This window comes from Anolis sagrei, chromosome X (genome assembly GCF_037176765.1).
Source record: "Anolis sagrei isolate rAnoSag1 chromosome X, rAnoSag1.mat, whole genome shotgun sequence".
NCBI classification, from domain to species: Eukaryota; Metazoa; Chordata; class Lepidosauria; order Squamata; family Dactyloidae; genus Anolis; species Anolis sagrei.
In genome coordinates, this window is record NC_090034.1 from 46,150,443 (window position 1) to 46,174,330 (window position 23,888).

General features: G+C 42.1%; 1 protein-coding gene across 9 annotated transcripts in view; it reads left to right on the forward strand.

Annotated features, from left to right (window-relative positions):
* Positions 1–1,497: 1,497 nt before the first annotated feature.
* The window catches only part of CIT (citron rho-interacting serine/threonine kinase), a 125,166-nt gene continuing 102,775 nt past the window's right edge, over positions 1,498–23,888 (forward strand). For 8 of the 9 annotated variants that reach the window (XM_060785393.2, XM_060785395.2, XM_060785400.2 and 5 more), the window contains exons 1-7: positions 1,498–1,575; positions 9,356–9,495; positions 9,975–10,116; positions 14,439–14,614; positions 18,284–18,385; positions 19,903–20,045; positions 20,689–20,782. In XM_060785393.2, coding sequence (XP_060641376.2) covers positions 9,400–9,495; positions 9,975–10,116; positions 14,439–14,614; positions 18,284–18,385; positions 19,903–20,045; positions 20,689–20,782 — 753 coding nt within the window. In that variant the 5' untranslated portion in view covers positions 1,498–1,575; positions 9,356–9,399. The remainder of the gene's footprint in view (positions 1,576–9,355; positions 9,496–9,974; positions 10,117–14,438; positions 14,615–18,283; positions 18,386–19,902; positions 20,046–20,688; positions 20,783–23,888) is intronic. The other variant, XM_067473290.1, reaches the window with a different exon arrangement.

Consider the following 23,888-nt stretch of genomic DNA (forward strand, 5'->3'; position numbering starts at 1 on the left):
ACCTTGCTAATGCCGTGACCCCTTAATGCAGTTCCATATGTTGTGGTGACCCCCAACCATGACTTGATACCTGTCATTTTACTACTGTTATAAATCATAATGTAAATATCTGATATGCAGGATGTATTTTCATTTGCTGGACTAAATTGAGCACAAATACCCAATATGCCCAGATGTGAATGCTAGTGGCAGGCCCGTAGCCAGGATTTCGATTTGGGGGGGGGGGGGGGCTGAGTTTTTTTCAGGGGGGGGGTTGGGGGGGGTGAGTTTCGGGGGGGCTGAGTCTGAGTGAAAGAGGGTCTACCCTAGCAAACCTTTTGTATCATTACCCCAATACCCCAAGACCCGTTGTACACTGTCTTCTTTGTTGTTGTTGTTGTTCACCGCCCCGAGTCGCCTCCGGGCTGAGAGGGGCGGTCAATAAATGCAATAAATAATAATAATAAAAATAATACCCCCATGCATATGGGATATATTGAGTATGGTGATCAGATCATGATATGAATAAACATAACAGTTTAAATAATGCACCAGTAAGGCCTTTTTGCGAACCACCATGAGAATTTGGGGGGGGGGGGCTGAAGCCCCTCAAGCCCCCCACTCCTGGCTACATGCCTGGCTAGTGGGGTTGGGGAGGGTTGATTTTGTAATTGGGAGTTGTAGTTGCTGGGATTTATAGTTCACTTATAATCAAAGAGCATTCTGAACTCCACCAGTGATGGAATTGAACAAAACTTGGCACACAGAACTCCCATGATCATCAAAAAACACTGGAAGGGTTTGGTGGGCGTTGACCTTGAGTTTGGGAGTTGTAGTTCACCTATATCCAGAGGAGTGCTGTGGATTCATGCAATGATGGATCTAGACCAAACTTGGCACGAATACTCAATATGCCCAAATGTGAACACTGGTGGAGTCTGGGGAAAATAGACTTTGACACTTAGAAGTTGTAGTTGTTGGGATTGATAGTTCACCTCCAATCAAAGAGCATTCTGAACTCGACGAACAACAGAATTGGGTCAAACTTCCCACACAGAATTCCAATGACCAACAGAAAATACTTTTGTTTTCTGATGGTCTTTGGTGACCCCTTTGACACCTCCTCACGACCCCCTCAGGGGTCCCGACCAGGTTGAGAAACACTGTTCTAGAGGCATTCTCTCCTGCATCTATGGCAAGCATCCTCAGAGGTAGTGAGGTCTGTTGGAACTAGGAAAAAGGGTTTATATATCTGTGGAATGACCAGGGTGGGACAAAGTAGTATGTATGTTTCCTGAGGGGCACGTTGTGAACTCTGAGGTAAAAAAAACAACCCCAAAACAAAGTAGAGAGCCTTTGGACAAGCTGAATTGAGCTGAATAGCCCCGCCCACTCCCCTCCACCCCTCTCCTTGGCGCGAGAGAAAGGAGCATGGGCACGGCTTTGTGGTTGAGGATGACGTCACCCGGGCAAGGGGATTGGCGAAGAGCTCCAGTCACGTGCAAGGGGCGGGGCCGCTGTGACGAAACACCGCCTTTCTTGTGTTCAAACGCGGAAGGCGGGAATCCGGAGGTGGCTGCTTCTCTGAGGCGGAGGGTAAGGTTGCTTGTTCCTGAGGGGGGGCTCCCATTCCTAGAATTTAGAAGTCTTTCTGGTTTGGGTGTGGCAGTACTGTCAGGCCCTGTCACACTACAGTCTTATAGCGCCATTATTCCACGTTAAGTGCCTCACATTTATTTATTTACTTATTTATATCTTGCTTTATCTCTCTACGGAGACTCAAAACGGCTCACAGTTAAAAACTGTGCAACTTAAAATATACACATATACAATAATGACAGTATATCATGATATATTATTATATATTATCCGTAGTAATTATATTTAATATATTGACTATATGACTAGATTGGTGCCCCCGGTTTGTTTTTTTTGTCGTGTCAGGAGCGACTTGAGAAACTGCAATTCGCTTCTGGTGTGAGAAAATTGGCCATCTGCAAGGACGTTGCCCAGGGGACGCACGGATGATTTGATGTTTTTATCATCCTTGTGGGAGGCTTCTCTCGTGTCCCCGCATGAGGAGCTGGAGCTAATAGAGGAAGCTCATCCGCCTCTCCCCGGATTTGAACCTACGACCTGTCAGTCTTCAGTCCTGCCGGCACAGCGCAGTGGGTTAAACCGCTGAGCTGCTGAGCTTGTTGACCGAAAGGTCGCAGGTTCGAATCCGGGGAGCGGCGTTAGCTTCCGCTGTCAGCCCCCGCTTCTGCCAACCTAGCAGTTAGAAAACATGCAAATGTGAGTAGATCAATAGATACCACTCCGGTGGGAAGGTAATGGCGCTCCATGCAGTCATGCCGGCCACATGACCTTGGAGGTGTCTACGGACAACGCCAGCTCTTCAGCTTAGAAATGGAGATGAGCACCACCCCCCCAGAGTCGAACACGACTGGACTTAATATCAGGGGACAACCTTTACCTATGACTAGATTACAATGTTATTATTATATTGTATTATATTGTATTTAATATAATATTATTAACAATATTATATGTATACCCAATATATTATATCAGTATAGCGCAATATTAGTATTATAAATTACTATATTGTACTAGACCACCATACTGCAGTATTAGTAGTATTACATGTAATATATAATATACAATTATTATATTATATTGCATTATATTAGTATACCATAATGTATATAATATACTACCGGTATATTATACTAGCAGTAATAGATAATATATTGTACTAAATCGTAATTTAATATTATATATAATATATTAGCATTATTACATTACAATGTTATTATTTCTATATATTATTATATTGTATATATTGAGGGGCTCCCAAGTGATGTTGCAGGATACACAATGGAGCTGTGTCTTCCTGGCTGCCTCCTCGTCGCTCTGTGACCTCAGAGTTAAGGCACAGTGTTCTGAGCTGGGCTCTTGTTTTGAAACATAGTCAAACATTACACCTGCATTCAAAGCTAGGTTCAAGTTCAGGTAAATGAAGAAATCCATTCTATTAACTGGGATTTCTTTTGGAGTGGACATCTGATGCTGTTGAATGAATGCGGTTTAACCCAACTTCAGCAGCTAGTGCTCAGTGCTTATGGCACCTTGGGAGCTATTATTTGGCGAGGCACCATAGAATCATAGAATCAAAGAGTTGGAAGAGACCTCATGGGCCATCCAGTCCAACCCCCTGCCAAAAAGCAGGAATATTGCATTCAAATCACCCCTGACAAATGGCCATCCAGCCTCTGCTTAAAAGCTTCCAAAGAAGGAGCCTCCACCACACTCCGGGGCAGAGAGTTCCACTGCTGAACGGCTCTCACAGTCAGGAAGTTCTTCCTAATGTTCAGATGGAATCTCCTCTCTTGTAGTTTGAAGCCATTGTTCCGCGTCCTAGTCTCCAAGGAAGCAGAAAACAAGCCTGCTCCCTCCTCCCTGTGGCTTCCTCTCACATATTTATACATGGCTATCATATCTCCTCTCAGCCTTCTCTTCTTCAGGCTAAACATGCCCAGCTCCTTAAGCCGCTCCTCATAGGGCTTGTTCTCCAGACCCTTGATCATTTCAGTCGCCCTCCTCTGGACACATTCCAGCTTGTCAATATCTCTCTTGAATTGTGGTGCCCAGAATTGGACACAATATTCCAGATGTGGTCTAACCAAAGCAGAATAGAGGGGTAGCATTACTTCCTTAGATCTAGACACTATGCTCCTATTGATGCAGGCCAAAATCCCATTGGCTTTTTTTGCCGCCACATCACATTGTTGGCTCATGTTTAACTTGTTGTCCACGAGGACTCCAAGATCTTTTTCACACGTACTGCTCTCGAGCCAGGCGTCCCCCATTCTGTATCTTTGCATTTCATTTTTTCTGCCAAAGTGGAGTGAGAAGCATGAGAAGCAGCAAACTTTGGCAAACTACGTCTTCCAGGACTCCGTACCTTGGAGCCATGGCAGTCAAAGTGGTGTCAAATAGCATTCATTCAATAGGGTCCATGAAGACTTTGTTCTGGCTTTGGAAATGCTTTTGGGATAATAATAATAATAATAATAATAATAATTGGACTACATGGCCCATGTGGGCTCTTCCAACTCTATTATTCTATGATTCTAATGCATGTTATTTATTACACACCTCTCCTGATAGCTCAAGGTGGGGTACCACAAAATCAAAAATGTAGGCAATACATTACATTGGTTAAAACACACACACACACACACACACACACACAATTGTACCCAACACAAATAGGCAATTGACATATATTAGCAATAGTAGAATGGAATGTAAATGTATTTATCATGTCAAAAGTGAATTGCGAATACAATTAAAGTGCATTTAAAAACCACAGACATTGTTTAAAACAAAACTTGGAAGACAAGCGGGAAATAAATAAATTATTATTATTAGATACAGAATGCAAAGATACAGAATGGGGGACAATGCCTGGCTCGAGAGCAGTACGTGTGAAAAAGATCTTGAAGTCCTCGTGGACAACAAGTTAAACATGAGCCAACAATGTGATGTGGCGGCAAAAAAAGCCAATGGGATTTTGGCCTGCATCAATAGGAGCATAGTGTCTAGATCTAAGGAAGTAATGCTACCCCTCTATTCTGCTTTGGTTAGACCACATCTGGAATATTGTGTCCAATTCTGGGCACCACAATTCAAGAGAGATATTGACAAGCTGGAATGTGTCCAGAGGAGGGCGACTAAAATGATCAAGAGTTTGGAGAACAAGCCCTATGAGGAGCGGCTTAAATAGCTGGCATGTTTAGCCTGAAGAAGAGAAGGCTGAGAGGAGATATGATAGCCATGTATAAATATGTGAGAGGAAGCCACAGGGAGGAGGGAGCAAGCTTGTTTACTGCTTCCATGAGGATTAGGACAAGGAACAATGGCTTCAAACTACAAGAGAGGAGATTCCATCTGAACATTAGGAAGAACTGTCAGGGGTGATTTGAATGCAATATTCCTGCTTCTTGGCAGGGGGTTGGACTGGATGGCACACGAGGTCTCTTCCAACTCTTTGATTCTATGATTCTATGATTCTATGATGATGATGATGATGATGATGATGATGATTTGAAACACAACAAGATGATTCCACAGCAGACAAGATCACTCTGCTAGCTGCTGTATTGGATCACACGTCGGACACTTCCTAAGTGTCTAGGACTGTGTGACGTATTGGCAAATAATGCGTGCAGATCCCAGTAAGTTGGCCTTCTGCAGCTGGTAGATGCTACCGGTAATTTTATCGGCATTGATTGTGTTTAAGTGCAGGCCAAGGTCTTTAGGCACTGCACCCAGTGTGCCGATCACCACTGGGACCACCTTTACTGGCTTGTGCCAGAGTCTTTGTAGTTTGATCTTTAAATCCTCATATCGTGTCAGCTTTTCCAGTTGTTTTTGTTCAATCCTGCTGTCACCTTGGATTGCAACATCGATGATCCATACTTTGTTTTTAAACATGATTGTGAGGTCAGAAGTATTGTACTCCAAAACTCTGTCAGTCTGAATTCGGAAGTCCCAGAGGAGTTTGACTCTAGGACGACGACTTCATCATCTTCTTCTTATTGGACTAGAAGCTGGCCACTTGGAGTGCCTCTGGTGTTGTTGTAAGAAAGTCCCCCATTGTGCATGTGGTGGAGCTCAGACTGCATTGTAGTCAGTGGTCTGGTTTGCTGTCCTCCACACTTTCATGTTGTTGACTCCACTTTGTGGCCCCATTCCTAAGATTGGCTCTGCACCTTGTGGTGCCAGAGCTCAGTCTGTTTAGCACCTTCCACGTTGCCCAGTCTTCTGTGTGCCCAGGAGTTTCTCTCTGGTTTTAGCCATTTATTTAGGTTCCGAGTTTTAGCCTGCCACTTTTGGACTCTTGCTTGCTGGGGTGTTCCTGTAAATATCTCTGTAGATCTTAGCAAGCTCGCATGCTGGCTGATATCCAAACAGAGGATGAGCTGGAGATGTCAATTCCTTGGTCTTTTCTTACTAGCTGCAACTTCCTGACGGATAACAGAATGTAAATCAAAGTTCATGATTGAAAGTTTACTGGGTTGACCTTCTGCCGGAAGAGATGGGTCTTCTATTGCGTTTTAAATTCTGAAGGTACACTTAGCTATGGGATCTCTTCCTTTCGCAGGTCCTTCCAGAGTCATGGGGCAGCTGATGAAAATAATATAATTTGGTATAATGTACCATGTAATGTATAGTATATTATGTTTATATAATATAATATATTTATTTTATGTCAAAAGCATTGCATAAATAAATAAGTATAAAGCTGATAAAATAAAGGGAGCACAAGCATTTAAATAATTTTAGACCTAAAATGGGCAACAGCGACTGCATTGTCTGTAGCTTTAAATAGTTCTTCCTCTGGGCATGAGGCAGGGCATTGTGGGCAAGCATACAGATGCCGAGTTGTTTGTTCTGCTTCACAATCTCACAAGGTGGAGGATTTTTCTGGGTAGTGCCATTTTGCCAGGTTGTCTTTTGATCTGCCCACTCAACGTCTGATTCTGTTCAGGGATTTCCAAGTTGCCCATTTTGGGTTTGCCCCTGAGGAAGACCCTTGTAGGGGGCCATTGGAATTGCCTGATTTTGCTGCCCACGGGGATACTCTTGCCGTTCCTGGAGGAACATTAAGAGGAGTGATTAATCAATCAAGGACTTTTCCTTGATTGAAGTCTACTGAGAGGAGGTTGATAGCCATACAGAGACCAATTAGACTCATCAAAGAGTTCTTTTTCCCTGGCGAGAAGAGAAGCACCCAATATTTTTCCCTCATTCCCCAATGAAAGGTCTCACCAAGTTGAAGAAAGGCCATCGAGGTTTTGTTTGCGATTCAGCTGAAAAGGATGCAGAGCTGCAATCATTCGCCAGCAGAGCATGAGGAGAATACACCAATGCGGTCATATTTATAGTAAATTCAAAATTGCAGAGTTCAAACTTCCCACCCCGACTTCCCTGTTGTTCCCTGCCGTGATTGGGTGATTGGCGAACAGCTGGGAGGCAGCCCTCCTGCCCCTGGCGCCTCTGGACCAATCAGGAAGCTCCAGTGGTCTGTAGGATCCAATGGGGAGACCTCTGCCACCTGGCGGCGACAGCAAATCAGGAGAAAGGGAGGCGGGACGATAGAGCACAAAGGAATCTGTGAATTAGTTTTGAAAAAATAATGCCATGTGGCTCGCGAGACAAAAAGGAAGTCTCCAGCAGGGCTGATCTATTGTGTTCATGAGTGTTGTAAATCAGCATGTGTAAAAATATCCAGATCCTTCCTGGCTGTGGGACAGGAGAACAATGAGGGCAGCCTGGGGTTAATGCTATCAATGGGAAGTAAGCAAAAAGCAGAGGGGAAGATTTCCCCTTATCTTACTTGAAGAGTGATAGAAACTTTGCCAAACAATTTTTTACTCTAGTGGGCCATCTCCGGTGCTAGAGATAAGAATCTCCTCCTATTATCCATGCAAGTGTGTCTTTGGCTGGAGGTTTCCGTAATCGCTAATGGCTTTTGTTTCTGAAGGCCAGAAACATACTTCTTTGGAGGGAGAAAGGGGCAAAGGGTCAGGAATACAAGGAAACATAAAAATCATATAGAAATTATACACAGGGAAATCATATGCAGGTATCTTCCCATCCAGGGCCCCAATTATAATACCAATTATAAAAATCAGATGATATCAGGACACAGCATGAATTCATAAGTTGTCTTGAAGAAAGTTAATGGGTAGAGAGTGAGTCCTTGAAGAGAGTCTATGGAGTTCCACTGGGCCCTGCAGTGCTGGGATGGAAGCCAGTCCCATGGTCCTTGGAAAACTGTAACTCTTTCCATCGGCTGGAGCCCAGGGACCAATCTACTCCCTAAAAAACTCATGGGGTCCTTGCTGTTGTTAGTGTCTTTGCATAATGACCAAGACTCAACCCCTATTGTGCAGTCTGGTGCCCTTGCCCTTTGCAGAACTTTAAGTTACTATCTCTTATTGGGGGGAGGGCATGCTCGACTTCACAGTGAGTAGTTTTTACAGTGCTCAGCCTTATTTCTCTCACAATTTTCAGCAATTTCCCGTTGCACATCAGAGGGGGCAGTGCCAGCTGCTTATAAAGTCTATTAGCAAGTGTAGATTTAAGACATCCTGTGATTATTCTACATGTTTCATTCAGTGATATATTCACCTGCTTTGCGCGGGCAGATTTGTGCCAGAAGGGGCAGGTATATTCAGCAGTTGAGTAATTTATAAAGTATATATAATTTATATATAATTTAATATATATAATATAGTAATAATTTATATAATACAATACAGGCAGTCCCCGAATTACAAACATCTGACTTACAAATGACTCATAGTTAAAAACAGGGGTGAGACAACAGGATGTGAGAGGAACTTTCCCCTCAGAAGGGAAATCTTGAAAGAGTTATTCTCATGGGAAAAGATGTCTCCACTGAAGCTTTTTCTCCAATCCTTGTTTCCACAACAACCCATTTTTTTTCAAAATCCAATTCTCACAGGGACAGGAATTGAGGTAGAATCTTCTGAACAGGGGCATAGGCAGCAAAACAAACACTGCAGGGTTGTTAACGATTCTCTGTGCTATCTGAAGCTAAAATAAATGTATTTTTGGCTGGAGTTACACTTAAAAATGTACCTGTTCCAACTTGCATACAAACTCAACTTAAAAACAAACGTACAGTACCTCTCTTGTTCATAACTTGGGGACTGCCTATGTATAAATAATATAAAAAGGATAATGAGGGGTCAGTGAAACGAAAGCCCAGTAAAACTTGTGACAGATGGCCATCTGTCAGGGGTGATTTGAATGCAACATTTCTGCTTCTTGGCAGGGGGTTGGACTGGATGGCCCATGAGGTCTCTTCCAACTCTTTGATTCTATGATTCTATAAGCCCTGGCACATTAGTAATTCCCCCCTTCATTTTTTAAACTATCCATGAACTTACCTTACGGGATGGTGTAAGTCAGTGGCTGAGTTTTCCAGATTTGGGGAGTGTGAGACAATGGCAAAGTCCAGCATAGTGGCTTCATTTTTCAAATCATGCTTTGTTCTTCCTTTCCTTACGATATAAGTAAGCTTCGTGCACATTTTGGGATTCATTGGTCATGTCAAGTTCTATCTCAAGGGAGAGTTTTTCGTGGTTTCATTGCCAGAAGCAATCAGGTAGCAAAAAATGACACTTCTGGAGTGTCTTACAATATTAGTCAAACAGTATTATTTTTGAATATTATTAATGCATGCCAGCTGACTTTTAAAGGCCTAGTTGAATTTCCTATATTCATAGGGGTGAAAAGGAAAACCAGTAAAATCTCTTTGTGGCATTTTAAACAGCATCTCCCATCACAGGAGATCCCATTTCCTGTTGAAGTCTGAAGATGTTGAAGTTTAAGTACGGTGTACCCAATCCAGCAGAGCCAAGCATCATGGAGCCCATTGCCAGCCGTGCATCTAGACTTAACCTGCTTTTTCAGGTATTTTTCCCCTCATCACATTATATCATCTGCTCTACTTTTGCATCTGCAAATCATGAATATTTCATTTCCTAACATGTGGAAAGTATGACATTTCCTGGCCAAATGATTTCTGACTGTTACCTCTGTAAGCTGCAAAAGGCCCTGTCCCAGCTGGGGAGGGCTATGAAAGTATTTCCATACCTTAAAAGATTAGCATGACCAGTGTTCATAGTCCAGTGTTTCAGAGCTTTCTTGTTGCTTTAAAAGCTGAAAAAGAAACAGCTGTTCAATATCCACACAATGAACTGGTTAAAGTATTCTCTGAAGTGAGAGTGGGCAGTTTGTAGACCTCATGATATTGATAGCTAAATGAGAGGCATGATGGGTGCTGTAGCACAAAAATCTCTTGATGACACAAGTTGCTCACCTCTGTGTGAATTGTACGCAGGAATTGTTCTCCAATTTTTATTTAACTTGTATTTGCCTTTGTTTACCAGGGAAAGCTACCCTCTGTGACTCAACAACAGATGTCCCCACTTTCCAGGGAAGGCCTCCTGGACACTCTTATGACACTTTTTGAAGAATGTAGTAATCCTGTTTTAATGAAAATCAAAAACGTGGGCAACTTTATTAAAAAGTGTAAGTCCTCTGGTTTGCTTTTACATCTTTAAGTTAACAGGCACATGTATTCTTTAAGGGCAGAGAAAATCCTTGTAATAACAATAGATTATGTATTTCTGACATGTTTGTATTCCGCTGTGACGAAGAGATGTTTCATGTAGTAAATGAGTGGGGAAACCATGTGTGGTGAATGTAGGGGTTTAGTTGATTTTGCATAGCGAATAGCAGGGTGCAGTTGAGGTTGAATTTTATTCCAGTGGATGAGTCAGAGAGGGAGGATGTACATGTGTGTGTATCTCAGTGTTTCTCAACCTTCCTAATGCCACGACCCCTTAATACAGTTCCTCATGTTGTGGTGACCTCCAACCATAACATTATTTTCATTGCTACTTCATAACTGTCATTTTGTTACAGTTATGAATTGTAATGTAAATATCTGATATGCAGGATGTATCTTCATTCACTGGACCAAATTTGGCACAAATACCCAATATACCCAAATTTGAATACAGGCGGGGTTGGGGGGGGGATTGATTTTGTCATTTAAGAGTTGTAATTGCTGAGATTTATAGTTCGCCTACAATCAGAGAGCATTCTGAACTCCAACGATGGAATGGAACAACTTGGCATACAGAATTCCCATGACCAACAGAAAATACTGGAATGGTTTGGTGGGCATTGACCTTGAGTTTTGGAGTTGTAGTTCACCTACATCCAGATAGCACTGTGGACTCAAACAATGATAGATCTGGATCAAACTTGGCTCGGATATGCCCAAATATGAACACTGGTGGAGTTTGGGAAAAATAGACCTTGATATTTGGGAGTTGTTGCTGGGATTTATAGTTCACCTACAGTCAACGAGCATTCTGAGCCCCACCAATGATAGAATTGGGCCAAACTTCCCACACAGATTCCCCATGCTTTGAAGGGACTTGCTGGCGTGAGCCTCCCTCCAGCCTCACATGCTCTCCCTTGCCCACACATGTGCTCCATGCTGCCATGTGCCAAGCACGCCTGCTCTCCCCTTCCCGCTTGGAGTCTCAGAAACAGCCCTCCCTTTGGCTGAGAGGCCAACCAATCACAGCAGCAGGAGGGCTTTTTGGTGGGAGGATTTGCCATCTGTTTCCAAAAAGGTAGAGAAGGATTGGTGGAGAGATTTTCAGCCTTCTCTGTCAAAGGGGTTCCTAAGACCATCAGAAATATGTGTTTTCTGGTAGTCTTTGGTGACACCTCTGAAACCCCCTTGTGACCCCCCTCCAGGGGTCCTAACCCTCAGGTTAAGAAATGCTGGTGTATCTGAACTATTACAATACTGCTATTACAATATTTGTCTCTTCTAAAAAATAACATCATACACCATAAAAATTAAGTTTGAAATAGACAGGATTAAATTTACAGGTACTTTTAAAATGCTTTTTTTTCTTACTGAAGCAAGTGTAACCAACATTGCAAGTGTAACCAACATGTTTCACTTCAGAAATGTAGGTCCTTATACCAGCAAATGTAAGGTACATCCTGTGGCTACATAATCAGTACTTTTTATGTTACCACCGTCTTTATTTCATATATTTTCAATTTCAGCTAGAGGTAGAGCAGGAAGACCAGTGGCTGTAATTTTCCACAACAATTTACTCTGTCAGCCAAAAGGCTTTCTATGACATTCCATGTTTTGAAGCCTTGATGTATTCGGTTGTCTTTAAGTTGACGTCATTTACATAGCAGCATATTTGGTACCTTATAGAATAACATAAGCAAAAGACAGGGCACTGTTACAAGGAGCTATGTGTGAAAAAAGTGCATTTGAGCAAGGAAAACGGGTAAATGTGTATCAGTGCTATTAAACTTATATAGGCTTTAGTTAGGAAATCAAGAATAAGAATTTAAGTCAAAGATTTTGAAGAAGAGCTAGGTTTAAATATGGGATCTGAAAGAGGTAGGAGAGTTCATCCTATGTAACTGTTCTAGAGGCAGTGCCCCTAATGTCAGTGAGTGTGGAGTACTGACTATTCTGAACCATAAGCATCATAAAAAAGAGATTGATACAGGGTATAGGAGCGGGTGTTCATGGTTATTTATGTAATACCAGCTGTCCCCTGCCATGCGTTGTTGTGGCCCAGTCTGATGATCTGGAAAATAAAGTAATGAGAAAGTGTTGGTTTCTAATGTATGCAATTTCTGTATGCTTGTGAGTAAACAGTATTTCTTACTGTTTCTTTGTCAGTGTTGATGTGGAGATTGTCTGGTTTGCCTGCCCTGGAACATGCAACATATCATTGTCCTTCTGTAAGGATCCCTTTCAAATATATTATACTATATCTCTCTGTGTGTGAATCATATCTATCAAACTATCTCTATGGCTGGATGGCTCTTTGTCGGGAGGACTTTGATTACGTTTTCTTGCCCTGGTGAATGGAGTTGGACTGGATGGCCTTAAGTATTTTCTGTTGGTCATGGGGGTTCAGTGTGGGAAGTTTGCCTCGATTCTGTCATTCGTGGGGTTCAGAATGCTCTTTGATTGTAGGTGAACTGTAAATCCCAGCAACTACAACTCCCAAATGTCAAGCTCTTTTTCCCCCAAACTCCATCTGTGTTCATATTTAGGCGTATTGAGTGCTTGTGCCAAGTTGATGGTCCAGATCCATCATTGTTTGAGTCCACAGTGCTCTCTGGATGTAGGTGAACTAAAACTCCCAAACTCAAGGTCAATGCCCACCAAACCCTTCCAGTATTTTCTGTTGGTCATGGGAGTTCTTTGTGCCAAGTTTGGTTCAATTCCATCGTTGGTGGAGTTCAGAATGCTCTTTGAGTGAAGGTGAACTATAAATCCCAGCAACTACAACTCCCAAATGACAAAACCATAATTTTTGGAGTGATGGTCACTCCTTGTGTTGTGAGACATTTTGTTGCCAAATTTGGTGTGATTTCGTTCATTGGTTCTTTTGTTTTTAAGGTACTCATTATGCACAAAGCATTTATATATATATATATATATATATATATATATATATATATATATATATATATAGATGTGTATAGGTATGTGTGTGTATATGTGTCTGTGTGTATATATATATTTGGGAGCATGTGTGTGTATATATATCGATCTGTGTGTGTACAGGTGTGTGTATGTGTATATATGTTTGTTCCCTGCCACATGTTGTTGTGGCCCAGTCTTTGTAGATGTGTTTTGAGTGTGTATATATTAGCGTTTATGAGTCTAAGTGTGTGTTTGCATATACTTTGTGTTTTTTTGGCTTTTTAAGTCCTTTCCACCATGTTTTTCAGTGCTTTTATGAGTGATGGTCACTTGTTGGCCTGATAGGTGTATTGTGTCCAAATGTGGTGTCAATTCATCCAGTGGTTTTTGAGTTAAGTTAATCCCAGAAATGAACACTACATTTTTATTTATCTAGATTAGGGGTCCTCAAACTAAGGCCCGGGGGCCGGATGCGGACGCCAAGGTCATTTACCTGGCCCTTGTTCAGGGTCAACTTAAGTCTGAAATGACTTGAAAGCACACAACAACAACAACAACAATCCTATCTCATCAGCCAAAAGCAGGCCCACACTTCCTGTTGAAATACTAATAAGTTTATATTTGTTAAAATTTTCCGCTTACTTCGCCCTCCTCGTCTTCCTCTTCCTCCGCTTCCAATCCTCCCCTTATTCCTTTATTTTCTTCCTCTCCTTGTCTTCTTCCCTCTCTCTTTCTCAGCCAGCGGCGGGAGCGATGGGCTAGCCGGAGGCAGACAGGCGGCACCGTGCATGAGCCACCCACCTTGGGCGCGGGGCAAGCTGGGAAATTGAGTCTTTCAGTCCCATTGTTTTAAGGACCAGCCGGGGGCAAGAACTACAACTCCCAGAGTGCAACACGTGTAAACTTCCTCCATCCTCCTCATCGTCTTCCTTCCTTTATTTATTTCTATGAGAAGGAGCGAACATTTCATTTTAAATATAGATTAAATTATATTGCATGAGGAGAAGCCAATGGAGGCGCGGAAAGCAAGTGGCCAGAGAAAGGAGGACTGTGGAGCCGTGGTGAGAGAGAGAGAGAGACGATGGAGGAGCTCTCTTGCGCGCGTGCAGCCTCCCCACCCCTGTGCGCATGCTCCGTGTTGTTTTGAATTTGTGAGTTTGTTTTGGTGTTTATTGGAATTTTGATGATTGTTGGTCATACCTTGGGATATGAGGCATTAGAAGGCTAAATTTGGTGATATTTGGTCCTGTAGTTTTTCCGTTTTTGAATCACTAACGACGACGTTCACATTTATATATATATAGATTGTACATGGTGCCCTGTTTCATTTAACATAAGATTCCTGCCTAATTTTGTGTAGATTCAAGTTCAATAGCCATGTTACAAGAGCTTCAGCCCAGCATGAAGGACTTTGATGTCAGAAGTCTGGTGGGATGTGGTCACTTTGCAGAAGTGCAGGTAGTAAGAGAGAAGGCGACCAGTGATGTCTATGCCATGAAGGTGATGAGCAAGGAGACTCTTCTGGCACAGGATCAGGTATGTTCTTTGAATCTTATAATTTTCAAACTGCTCATAAACATGTATAAGCAATGAAAAACCTTGGTCAGCATGTTGTAATCACTGGGAGGCTGCGGACGAGTTTGGATTGTAAGGCACAGGGAGGTTTTCTTCATCTGAATGCCAGGTATGCTTACCAGTAGTTCAGTAAATGGCTGAACATATCTTCCGTGTGCAGCAAATACGAAATTCACTGTGCTGCTGAAGACTAGTTATTTGGGTTAGAGACTCTTAATATAATTCACAGCTGTCTTGTGGAATTGGTTCAAAGTGTTGTTCCCTCATTAGGATGCCCAAAACCCCAGATTGAAAGCTCTCCTCAGCCATGAAGTTCACTGGATTACCTGGGATCAGTCATCGTCAACCAAACGTGTTCTTTTCTTAAAAAAGTAATTTTATTACTACCTATTTTACATAACTAATCAAAATAAAACACCAGATATGGAAGAGTGGGGTAAAAGGAAGGGAAAGGGATTGAGTGATTAAAATATTTTAAAAGGTCCATTAAGTGCTCTTGATTCAAATATATAAAGAGATAGGGGGGAGAAGGAAGGAAGGGGTCGAAATAAAAGAAAAAAAACATGTTCTTATAGAGTTTTGTAGTGAGGATGAAATGGAAAAAGAGCTTGGGGGTCTTCCTGGAATCACCGCTGTCGCTTGATGCTCAGATGTTGGCGGTGTCCGGGCCTTTGCCAGCTGCAAACTTACCTCGTGAAGTCTGACTTGGCCGGGGTGGTCCATGCCTTGGTTACATCCAGATTGGATTACTCCAATGTGCTCTACGTAGGGCTACCCTTTAAGATGCCCGGAAATTTCAACTGGTACAATGGATGGCAGCTAGGCTCCTAACTGGAGCAAATTATAGGGAGCATACAGCCTTCCTATTAAAACAGCTCCATTGGCTGCCGCTAAGTTGCCGAGCCAAATTCAAGGTGCAGATTATAACCTATGAACCCCTAAATAGTTTGGGCCCCGCCTATCTTCGTGATCGCATCTCCTTCTATGAACCGGCGCAAACTCTAAGATCTTCTGGGGAGGCCCTTCTCTCACGCCCACCACTGTCACAAGTACGGCTGGTGGGGATGAGAGAGAGGGCCTTCTTGGTGGTGGCCCCCTGCCTCTGGAACGCCCTTCCAAGGGAAATAAGACAGGCCCCATCCCTCTCCTCTTTTCGTAAGAGCTTGAAGACATGGCGGTTTCACCAGGCCTTTGAGAATTACTAGTGCCAGCGCAGCTCCTGGACGCTATTAGAATCTGGCCTTGCACCTCCATCTTCTATCCTGGACAGTCACCCAATAGGCCATGGAACTGAGCAGCCACAGGCCCCACTTTTACTATGGTTGGGATGGGTTATTGCACCTTACCCATTCCCCCCATGTCCTGTTTTTACACTAGTCTTGATCCGGCCCTTTTAATTTATTTATCCATGGTCTGTCCTCGAAAGTGCACCAGGATGTAGAGTGGGTCATGGGGACTCTGTGCCAAGTTTGGTCTTGATCAGTCATTGGCGAGGGTCTCAGTGGTTTCAGGAAGTGAGTGAAGTGACTGCAAGTCCCATCATCCATTGTCAAATTCTTCCAAACCGCACCAGGATGTAGAGTGGGTCTTGTGGGGTCTCTGTGTAAATTGTGGTCCTGATCAATCATTGTTGGCAGTTGTAATAGTCTTAGGAAGGGAGTGCAGATATTGCAAGTCTCATCGTCTATGGTGCATCCTCCTCCAAACCGCACCAGGATGTAGAGTGCATCATGGAGACTCAGTGTGTCAGGTTTGGTCTTTATCGGTAATTGGATGAGGGTTGCAGCAGTCTTGGGCAGTGAGTGGAGGTACTTGAAGTCCCATCATCCATCGTCCATCCTCCAAACAGCACCGGGAAGTAGAGTGGCCCATGGGGGCTCTGTGTGCCAACTGTGGTCTTAATCGGTCATTAGATGAGGGTTGCAGAAGTCTTGGGAACTGAGTGGAGGTAATTCAAGTCCCATCATCCATGATCCATCATGCTTGAAACAGCACCAGGATGTAGAGTGGGTTATGGAGACTCAGTGTGCCAAGTTTGGTCTTTTTTGATAATTGGATGAGGTTTGCAGTGGTCTCAAGAATTGAGCAAAAGTACTGCAAGTCCCATAATCCGTGGTCCATCCCCGGCCAAACCACACTCATGACCCACTTTACCAGGAAGTAAAGTGGGCCATGAGAGGTCTATGTGCCAAGTTTGGCCTTGATCAGTCATTGGATGAGATTCACAGCGGTCTCAGAATGTGAGTGATGGTACTGCAAGTCCCATCATCCATGGTTCATCCTCCTCCAAACTGTAGTAGGATGTAGAGTGAGTCATGGGGGCTCTGTTTGCCAAGTTTGGTCTGTATTGGTAATTTTCTAACCCAGCCCTCCCCCCCCCCCGGCCTTTTCCTTTCCTCTCTTTGTCATCTCGGAATCTTGGAATTGAGGCTGGCCAATCAGAGACCATATGCAAATTTCCTTCTCTCATGTCTCCCGTTTCTGTCATGAACCCTTTTCTCCACCAGGGGCTCCTGTAAAGCTGGCCAATCAGAGACCATATGCAAATAGCACCACAGCGGCAGCCAATCAGAATCTTGGAACTTTCAGGCTGGCCATTCAGAATGCTGGCACATACACCGCCACACTTTTGTCCTCCGCATACAAACTTTGACTTTTATTATATGTATAGATAGATAGATTATTTATTTTACATAACTAATCAAAATAAAGCACCAGTTGGGTTTCTTTGGAGGACTGTCAGTAGTCACATGTTCCAAGCCTTCAGAACAGTTCACATCAAACATGACATGTTATCATCCAAACGGCTCAGTGAGATATTGCAAATTGGATCAAATGTTGCTGTGGGTCACCAAGAGAGTGACTGAGGTAAAATGTCAACTAAACTTCTAGGTCACAGAAGGGGCATCATGGTTGTCCCAGAAGACCTGACCAGTGGTGATGAATGGTAGTAACAGTGTTCCAGCAATATGTGGATGGCTGTATGGGGTTATGCTCTTGGCCACAATGTTACTGGCTGTCTGAAAAATCATGTTGCCTCCCACTGAACTGCAACCCTATTCCATGTTCTAGGCAGGTTGCTATGAAATGAGAAAGCTAGGCTAGGTATATTGAATACATTTTTCTAAAAAAGATAGGTGTTCCTCTATGTGATGAATGTTAACAATGAAGTGACAGTTGAATTCAGGCTTTCTTTCTTGAAAGATCGTGCATTAAAATTATGCAGAGCAATACAGCTATGAAAACAGTTCATAGGTTTATTCAATTGATGTATTCCCCCATGAATGTCTGAAAACCTTCAAAGTTTGGGATTTTGTTTTTAGTAAGTAGGAGTGGTGGCAGAGGGAAAGGCATTGTACAAGAAAGTGAAAGCCAGTGGGGTCTGTGGTCAGAATTTATGAACTGATGTCTAGAATACTAGAAGTCTGAACATACCTCTATGCTTGTTTTGTAAGCCTATCTCTAGAAGGCCTAAAAACTTGGCTTGAAAAATTCACAACACAGATATTTCAGAATCTGAATATTAACTTTATGGTAGTTGAAGGGTTGGGCTTTACACGTGAATGGCTCTTCCTCCTTAAACTGACACTCCAGTCCACTTCCATTCTTTTGTCTTCTACTGATTTGTAGGTATCGTTCTTTGAGGAAGAGAGGAATATATTATCCCAGAATTCCAGCCCTTGGATTCCACAACTCTATTGTGCATTCCAGGACCAAAAGAATCTCTATTTGGTGAGTTCTGTGTTTTTAGGTTCTGAATGAGTTGATAGCTTTCACCTTCACAGTCTGGGCAAGTTGCTGACTGCTGAGGACTGTTGGATCAAGTTTGATTATGCTGCATCCACTTCAAAGCAATTACAGGGGGAAATTAGATTGGATGTTAAACCTGGCTGCTAAGGAAAGGTGAGAGCTGCTTGAAACCAAGAAGGGGGTGCACTTGGTAGTTAATTTACATTTTTCAATTATAAACCCTTATCTAAATATTTTAAAATGCTAGCTTTATAAAAGAGCATGATTTGAAATGGAGTTCAGGGGGTTTCTGACTGGTGTGGGTGGTATCATTCCCCTTTCTCCCTTCTGTGCAGTGTTACATGGTGAGTGAAGCTACAGTCCTATTGGTGTCCTATACCAGTTGTTACACCAATGGCCTAATGGCTAGACATGTGTTTGCGGGGTGCTGCTGGTCTTTTGGGGGTGGGGGGTGGGATGAGGATTCTGTGAGCCACAAAGGCTGCCTGCAGCGAACTTTGCCAAGTGCTTTCATTTTGCATGCGGTAATCTTTTCCAGCAGGAGGAATCAGCTTTCATTAAAAATAATATTTTGTGATGCATCCAGGGTCCCAAAACTCAACGTTAATTATTAGCTTGTAGAGCTATTACATTCCTCTAGATGAAAGCTGTTTTTGAGTCCTGATTTTTATGTTATGTGCAGGATTAGCCAGGATATTTTCTTATATCTTTTCTTTGTATAATGTGGGAAAAATAGGACTTTGCTGAATTAGGTTCTTTTCTTTACAAAGGTCTAGATGTTTTTCTTCTTTATCAGTACATAATTCACCCTCTTTTAACTGTATGGCTACTATGGTTTGCTATTGCTTTTTTCTATTTCTAATTGTACTTTTTGAGAGTCAGGATGGTATAGTGATCTGAGTATTGGACTAAAACTCAAAGAGGTCTGTGTTCAAATCATCACTCAGCCAAAGAAACCAACTGGGTGACCTTGGGAAAGTAACACTCTTCAACTAGGAAGAAGGCAGTGCAAGCTCCCTCACAAGACAGAGTTGCTTGAAAGCCCATAGAAACAACTTCTTCCTTTTTGTATTATGTAAATAAAGGAATGATTGATTAGGTCTGTCTGTGAAAGACATATACCCTTGTAGTTGGCCACCACGGAATTGTGATAGATTGCTATGTAGTGTAATGCTGTTGATATGTTGCACAATATTACTGGTAGGTTGCTATGTAACAACAATATAATAACAATATAATAACCTTGGTTCGGTTTGCACAAATGTTAGAAGTTTTTTAGAATGTCCTCTTCAGTGCTGACTTTTAACTGGGGTAGTCATTGGTATGTTACCTATAGGTAGGTAGATAGGTAAATGGATTTTACTGGGCACAAACATGCTGTACATGTGGTACACACATATTTTTTAACATTTTAATTGTTGACAACTTTGAAACATAAGAGCTTCATGGGACTTACTTCTCTATGTGTGCGGTCTAATTACTTTCAAACATTTGTGAAGGTTATGGACTATGAGCCTGGAGGCAATCTGCTGTCATTCTTGAACAGATATGAGGATCAACTTGATGAAAACGCTATTCAGTTTTATCTAGCGGAGATAGTTCTGGCCATTCATAGTGTCCATCAAATGGGCTACGTCCATCGGTGAGTGAGTTCCTCCATTTCATACCCATTCGCTTAACTAGACGTTAGGAAACTCTTCATAGAAACTATTCTGGAAACTTGATATTCATTGTCACTTCAGTAAATAAAGACAAAGAAGCCAAGGATTGCTGTCAATTTTATCTGGGGTTCGCACATCTACTATATACATTCCCAAGAGTTTGCATATGCCCAGTAGGTGTTTGGACTTTTAAACACATACTCTGTTGCCGTATCATGGCCATTCCCATATTAGAAACTCTTTGAGCAGAGAAAAAACTATTATGAAGAATGTCATATAATTAGATATATAGAAACTGTGATTATTAAGCTTCAGGCGCAATATGCTTGATCTTCACTTATGTTGAAAAGGAGTTGGTGCCGAGGTAAAAACATCCACTTCTTTGGTTGTGGTTCATTTTGTTTTACTTATGTATTTGTTTGATATATATCTTGGTTTTCTCCCAAATGGGACCCAAAGTGCCTTTGAATATACATTAAAACAGAACATCAAAAACAATATGGAGCACAGAAGTTTTTTTAAGCATTAAATAATACATTCAGTTCCAATACTAGCCAAATAGTAGGGTGAATACTTCAGGTCTGATAAAAAGAGTTACACTGCTTGTTTTCTGTTTCTTTACAGAGATATAAAGCCGGAGAATATACTCATTGATCGAACAGGGCATATTAAGCTGGTGGACTTTGGATCAGCTGCCAAAATGACAGTGGAGAAAATGGTAATAAAGCAGTGTGGAATGAAAACAGAGGAAAAACATCAGTTTAATTTGGCTTATTGGTTTGTTGTTGTGTGCCTTGAAGTGGTTTCTATCTTAGGGTGGTCCTAAGGGGAACTATCATGGTTTTCAGGGAAAACAGGGATTTAAAAAAAAATCCAGAATTTTGCAGATTGCAGGAAATGTTTGGATGTGTTGCACTCCAGGCCTGGAAACACCTATGATCACCACACCACATAAGAGTCCAGGTATATAAGCAAACAGTTTATTGTTAAAGCACATAAAAATCAGGACTAAGAAACAAAGATATATAATCCAAAAAAGGTTTAGCAACAGGTGATAACCAAACACATAATCCAAATATCTCATAAAGTTCCAAAGGTGACAAAGTTCAGGAATAGCCAGGAATCACAGATATAGCATACGTCCACAATCAAGAAGGTATGACTAATGAAACTTGAACAGGAGTAACATGAACAGCAACATAGAAAACTCCCAGGATATATTAAATCCAAAATCAAAGCTTGACTTGAACCAGGAACAAGAGAACTCAGCCTTAGCTTCGAACTCTAACACAGTGTTGCCTAAACGGACCTTAAAGTTAACAACTTGTTAAATAGACACCCATGAAATCATTCTGTTTCCCATGAATTTCCTTCACAATTTTTCCACATAATCTCTCTGAATGACGCAATCTATTTTCGGCTCTGATTTGTAAACAGACTTTTGTTGATCTCCATAGCTACAAGTGGGTTCTCATGGGAACCCTCCTTATCACTAAGCTCTTCACTTGATTCTTTGTCTGCGGTTGCTACTTCTGACTCCCCTGAATGCCCTTGAGGCCCTGCACTTTCCGAGCCGGTTTTCTCCCAGAGAGAACCATAATTTCCCAGACTTGAGAGATCATCACTTTGTGCCACAGGAAAGCTCACAATCCTCTCTAAATCATCAGTTAAACCATCAGCCTCTGGTGGCTGCTCTATAACAGGATGTCACCAGTTTGGTAACTCTGTGATCAAGCAATAACAGACCAGTTTCATAACTGGTTCTGTACAAAATAGATCACAACCAGACCCCCGTTCCCATAAGGTGAAGTACTGAGTATGGTATCTTCATAGGGGTGTATGTTGATTTATATTGCATAACCAACACTTTTAATTATAGTATAAATTGATTTTCCATGTTATATAGATTGTTCTTGCTTTTGAAAAATGCACTAAAGATCTATGCTATGCATGCCAGACAGGAGGATTTTCAGTCCTTCGTTGGGTACAATATTTTTGTCGATTCCAAAGGCCTATTTAACCGGCTCGCTGACAGAAATCTCTAAGAAGTTGTCCTCATTTTGGGTTTTATTTTTAAGGTTAAAAACTAGGGCTTACATCAAAGAACCTTGGAAAATTATAAATTGTCATTGCGTCAGTTATGTTCCCCAAAGCACAGTGGGCACAATCCCTTGCATAAACCCCTCACATCTGTAGAGGGGATTGTGAAGCTCTCTGGAACTGGTTTCCCAGCAGCTCCAAGAATGCAGGAGAAAGGAAGTGGCATTACAGTGAGCCCTCCACATTCATTGCAGTCAGGGCCCCAGGACCCTAATGAAAAGGAAAGATTGCAAATAAAGACATTGTTATTTTTTACCTGTGAGAACACCTCTTTAGGATTGTCTAAGGGCCCTTCCATACAGCCATAAAATCCAGAATATCAAGGCAGATAATCCACAATGTCTACTTTGAACTGGGTTATCTGAGTCCACACTGCCATATACTCCAGTTCAAAGCAGATAATGTGGGATTTTATTCAGTTGTGTGGAAGGGGCTCAGTCTTCAGCATGACTCAGTGATCAATCTCTGGAAGCTGAACAAAGAACCATATTGAAGGACTAAAAGGTGTTATCTCTAGATGACTAGGTCACAGTGGAATTTAGGTATGACTCTAGGTCACAATGGAGGACTGAGAGAACGTTTTCAACAAAACCCATAGATAATAAAAACTGTAAATTTGGAAAGATAACTGTATGCTGGTTTTGCAGTGCCAGCAGGACATTGGGTTCAGACCAATATTTCTCCCAAGAATGGAAACCGGGCAGGAGGGAGAGTCATACGTTTTCAGGAAAATTAAGGCTGTAAACCTTCACGCTTAGCAAATATGGATTCAAGCTGAATGGCACCATAGTAAAAAAAAGGAAAGCTTGTGCAATCATGATGATTTCATCGGGTATAACTGAAGGTTTAATTAAAGTTAGCAACATTAGCACCCGCCTACATTCATGTTTTCTTGAAATGTTGCACAGCTCTGCTAATTAATGCTTCAAATGTGGGGTGTATATTTTCAGGCACTTCTTGTGGATCTAGTAGCTTCAGCACTTAATTTGATAAACGCCTATTAGTTCATTCACATCGAGGAGAAGGTGATAATGTTTTCCAAATCTCAAACTCTGCAAGGATGGCAGAGAAAGCGGCTGTGGGGTTGTGTTTGGAAGCAGAGCCAGATTCTTAACTTGGTTCATTGCACGAAATGCTGCGCTAAGTTTGGGTTGGGATGACAACGATAATTTCATATTCATGTTATTACTCAACAAGACAATTACCTCCACCTATTATACTTCTGTTCGTGCCTCTGCATTAGTGCTCAAGGTGGCTGGTATCTCATTAAAAGCACTCTGAGCAATGAAACAATTTAAATGATCACAACACATCCATTTAAACAAAATAGCATTAGCATCATTAATCAATAAACATTGCCAGAATTGAAAAGGCCACTTTGAAATGCCTTCACTGCCTTGCTAGAAGCAACAAGAGTGAGATCCAGGAAAAACATTCTATAATGTTGAAGCAGCAGAGGAGAAAACCTTCCAACATGCCCTTTACATGGGCCTCTGCAGGCCCTGGTGGAAGTGAAACTGTGGGTGAGGGAGCAGCGCTGTTGTCAAAAGCCGTGACTTCATTCAAATGTGTTAAACTAGACCGCAGTGGTTCTCAACCTGTAGGTCCCCAGATGTTTTAGTCTTCAACTCCCAGAAATCCTAACAGCTGGTAAACTGGCTGGGATTTCTAGGAGTTGTTGACCAAAACACCTGGGCATCCACAGGATGAAAACCACTGAACTA